The sequence below is a fragment of the Arachis ipaensis genome, chromosome B06, assembly GCF_000816755.2.
Source record: "Arachis ipaensis cultivar K30076 chromosome B06, Araip1.1, whole genome shotgun sequence".
Classification (NCBI taxonomy): domain Eukaryota; kingdom Viridiplantae; phylum Streptophyta; class Magnoliopsida; order Fabales; family Fabaceae; genus Arachis; species Arachis ipaensis.
The window spans coordinates 104656616-104661719 of NC_029790.2; the positions used below are offsets into that span (position 1 = coordinate 104656616).

The window sequence follows — 5104 nt, forward strand, 5'->3', positions numbered from 1 at the left end:
TGGTTGCCAAAATAAATATGACCAAGTGTATTGAAAATAGTAGATGGTTTCAATCACGGACTCACCAAACCGTTTGAAAGTATCAACAAATAATAATAGTATAATTAATACTACCCCGGAATGTAAGATTATTGAATGTAGTACTTAGTTGCTTAATTAGAAGTGCAAAAATTTGAATCTTCCAATAAAGAAGTCTTTAATACCTGGCTACTAAATAATCTCTTTTGCTATTTATTTATGTTAAGAACTCCACTAGGTAATCAACACCCAACTATGCATCCAACTTAGGTAATGAGCAATGAAAATTTTTCAGTGAATACAATAGTGTAACTCAATTTGCAATTCTAACACATGTCAATGTATCAATCTCATTATGACAATGAGAAGCAATTATTGCAGATTGCAGATTGCAGATTTTAACTCTAACGCCTATGAAAAATATAAGCACAGTTGAACCATGCTTTATGTAGCCAAGAGAAAATTTTGATGTCTGTTTCTTGAATAACCAAAGCCATTAAAAATGAAGTGTTAAAAGCACCAAAATCAAGCCTATCACTTCAGAACTGGAACTGCATCTCAGGAGCATATCCAAGTGCCTCAAGGTGACCAGCCATGGCCTTGTTCATTGGTGGTGGCCCACATCTTAAGATCTGAAATTTCGTAAGTAACATGATTAAACCTTTTTTTCCTTTTTAAACAAAAGAATAATATCGTTAAGACAGTAGGAAAAATGTCCCAAAGATGGTGGGATAAGAGATTCTGTGTACAAAAGCAAAAAACAAACAAAAATAAGTGATGTGTCACTTTCCCATCTCTCAACAAGTCTGAGAGAGAAGTCCTTTGTAAAGATGTTGAGCTTAAGCGATAGAGGCCAAATGTCTAATTCTATCTCATAAAAGGTAGAGAAAACCGAGATTTTACGTGAAGTTGGAAAAGTAAATTATGTATGTAAACCATAAAATGTAATAAGATTTAAATCGTAAAATCGTCAAACCTAGTCAAATTTTGTAAAATTAATTGACTCATTTAAAATCGTGATATCCAAAGATTTTAAGAGTTTAAATCAAGATTCTAGCCATTATGCATAAAACTTGTTTAACTGAAAATCTATGATTAACAGAGCATAAATTGTACTCCAAGCAAGTACTCAAAATAGTAGGAGTATAGGAGTAATTTGGTTTAATACCAACATCCCTTTATTTATGACATTAGGCAAAACAAAACATGATGATATCTAAAGCACAAAGGAAACATTGTGCAGGGTTAAAATCGTTACCTTAATATCAGTTGCTGGAGAAGGGCAATGAGCTTGAATCATTTCCTTTGAGACGAATCCGACACCACCGCTCCATGATTCAGGAGGCTAAGGAGATTAAATAACATCAAAGCAAATGATCATTAATCATAACATTGAGTAATCTAAAGTCATGATACCATACAGCATCATCATGTTTTAGTCATATCATACAAAAATCAAGTTCGAATGCAGATAGCTTGACGGGTGCGGACACACCACGCCAAGCTACTAATATACTATCAAAGAACCAGCTCCCAATTTTCTATTGCAACAGCTATCTGAAGTTAGGATACTGTGAACTTAATGGAATAATATCACGGAACACATGCATTCAACAATTTGAAAACTCGTAGGAAGACATATGTCAACTACTTGAGGGTTAAGTAGATTAAGAAATTCATAAATATGATCCCTAGTTCCATTAATTTCATCCAAATAAGTTTTAGTTACCCATTTTGGAAAGATAGTCCTTTCTTGTTAAGGTCCACTGAAGTTTTTCCCCTGTTAGTGACTATAAGCTGTTTACGTCAAGTTATGATAAAAATATTGAATTGTTGCTTGTATTTTTAATCAAATTTAGTAGGCAAATGGACACCAAAAAAATTCAGTAGAAATATTATCATTTTTCAGTGTCAAGATAAAAAATAGTATATAGCTCCTTGATTGACGATTATAAAGCAAAAGCAACAGCCAAGAACAGAATTACAGTTACGCATTATAGCAACTTACCTGATTTAAGACATAGTACACCTTGAACTGACCTGGATGGTTAGCAACAAGGCCATCAAGTTCATCCTGCACATTAACATAAGGTTCAATTAAATGACAAATCAAAATGCAGGAATTGGCCAATAAGATGGTAATGCGTTATGCTATAGAAACTTAATATCCTATTATAGTATTGACAAAGAACAAGAAAAGAAATGAAGGATAAGAATTATGATAAAAATTCTTAGACATCTATAAGAAAATAGTTTTCATTGTTTCTACAACAGGATACAACAAACTAGCTGATTGATATATTTGATTCTAGCATATTATATTATGAAATGAAATTGGCTACAAGGCAATACAAGCAGATCATCAACTGAATTAACAAGCTGGTCCATGTATAAACAAGTTAAGAATATAGTATTCAACAAAAGAGATAAAGATATTACCTTTAAAAGAATGTCCTCATATGTCACATTGGCGTAGATAAGGTGAACCTTAGTCTTGTCTTGTGGGTTTTCTAAAATAGCCCTAGCAACCTTGAGCAACAAAAAAACAAAGAAATTAGTATAATGCATAGAATGGTATAAACGAGGTTTCATCTTAATGACGAATAAAAGCAGCATCCATCTTGATGATACCTGGAACATTGGAGTGATTCCAGATCCTCCAGCAAGCATCCCAAAGGCCCTAACTTCGCCAGGTTGGTACTTGAAACGTCCCTGGAAGAAATAATGTCTAAAAGCTCAATACCTAAATAACAACTTTTCAAATTGGTATAAAATCTATGAATTCAAATTGCACATAACCACTTTTCGAAGAAACAAAAAAGTGCATTACAACTTTCACAAGATCAAGATGATTTAAAATGGTTGGTGCTAAGGCAGATAAGAAAAGCAGAACCGTCTAGAAATAAGCATCTATTTAGAACAAAAACTGTACAGATATATTAAAAAGAGTCCAAAAAAAAGAGTATGCTACTATGATTGATCAGTGCTTCCTATGATCAGCACTAAAGCACAAACATTGATTTTTGGTTGTGAATTGTGATCAATGGAAACTCTTGAATACCATTGCTATTACTATTAGCCAAATAAAATGATAATCTTGACTTCTTTCAATAAGATATCTACCACCATACCAAAAAATAAAAAAAGGTCAAATATATACCAAGTAAATACTACAAATATCCAAGAGGATAAAGCATCATAGTTACAAAGAAAATGCGCAGAAATGTGGATAGAAATATTTACCTTGGGTCCTTTTACAGCAAGATAGTCACCAACCTTCATCTCACGGAAATGGTGTGACATCCTACCTTGTGGGTACATCTAATCAAGACATATTACAAAGACATTTGAAAGATTAATGAACATGAAGATTAATGTACATAAATAGAAATAGCATAACAATTTATTCAATCAATTCAGACATGCCTTAATAACAAGTTCAAAATGTCCAACATCTGAATCCAAAGTAGTAGGGGTATATGGTTTGATAACCTCCTCACCCTGGCTATCCTTACCCCTGTTAGAAAAAAGCAACTTTTCTCAAAATACGACAAGAAAACAGAGAAAAATAGTCACAAGATAAATTAGACACATGAAACAAGATTGTGCAACAGAACCTGCAACTTATGTGTTGCCCAATTGGAAGACCCAAAACAGAAGTCGGTGTTGGAAGCGCAAATGTGAACTTTGCCACATTATGGCTCAGTTGTAGACGCTTGACAAGCTTGAACTCCTTGAACTTCTCTGGGTCCAAGCAAGCTAGAAGCACAGGAACAACAACAATGATCACTTAACGAAATACAACAAGAACAAAAATTAATCATATAGAAGAAACGTGAGGGCACGAAATTATGCCACATAAGACTAATGGAATTCTGTTTTACACTATCTCAAGCTTCAATTACTGTTAACTTTATCTTTAGTTTCATAATCAGTAATCTAAAAGCAAGCCCTTCGCTATGACACATACAAATGCCATTCCATGTAAAATTAGCAATTCAATTTTCTAGACTTAATGCACAAGAGCTTGATTTAAAGTAAAACAGGTTAATACTTGAAAATTTCCATTTTCAATGCACTCATGCGGTGTCATTTCATCAAACATTCCTATATTTTTCAGGTACCATAATTGCCACAAGATTAAGGCGACATTTTCATCAAAGGAAACTCCCTTTAATCAACATGCAAGATCACTTGTGCAATTAAAAGCATTTCAGAAACGAAAACCACTTCCAATCCAATCCAAACATTATCTAAACTATGAAGAAATGAATAACAAAGCAACCGAAACATCAACGTCTATGAATCCAACCAATACATCAAATGGACAAACTGATTTATTAATTTTGCTTATTGAAACAGATACAAATTCAAATTCTCTACGCGAATCACTGAAAAACAAAGAAAACAAACAAATAAATAGAATCCAGATCCTCATAATAAGGAATCAAGCGACCTGAAGACTGAAATGAATAAAATCATAAGAATTTGAAAGTGGCATAGAAAAAGGTTCGACCTTTGGGCTTCTTGGATGAGTAGATGTAGAAAGCACCAACACCAATGGCCACAACAGCAACGGCCAAACCCACGAGAATCTGATCCTCGGGCGTGAAAACCATGGCGTTTGAATGGAAAACAAGTAATAGTGAAGGGGATTAGAGAGAGGGAGAGAATTTAAGAGAGAGTGAGAGTGGGTGTGGTAGGTGAGACCTGAAAAGTGAAAACTCAGAACTCAGCAAACGTTCAAGGGATTGGTGGCTTGCTGCAACTACCAACCTCTCTCGAAGTTAGAGGTTCAAATTTTTTGTATCATTCATGGATTTTTAGATTTACACAATTACTTTTCTCCTAACAAAAGCAAAAATGTAAAATAGACTTATTTTATGGATTTAATTACATAATATTACATCACCAAAAATAATCGTATTTTGTATTCACATTGTTAATTGTTATCTAAAATAATATAATTGAACGAATGTATGAGATGTTTTATAGTAGCGCATTAAAATCAAATTTTGTTAAATGTTATCATCACCATATTATAAAGATACTGAAGCACTCATTAAATATATTTGTAGAGTACAAA

General features: G+C 33.3%; 1 protein-coding gene across 1 annotated transcript; it reads right to left on the minus strand.

The window, feature by feature from the left end:
• LOC107604756 (NADH--cytochrome b5 reductase 1) lies at positions 209-4848 on the minus strand. Its single transcript, XM_016306420.2, has 9 exons — positions 4535-4848; positions 3636-3777; positions 3445-3535; positions 3262-3339; positions 2650-2730; positions 2458-2547; positions 2027-2092; positions 1277-1363; positions 209-650 (listed from the first exon to the last, which is right to left on the minus strand). Exons 1-9 carry the CDS (start codon positions 4635-4637, stop codon positions 558-560), a joined length of 831 nt encoding a protein of 276 aa, XP_016161906.1. The 5' UTR covers positions 4638-4848; the 3' UTR covers positions 209-557.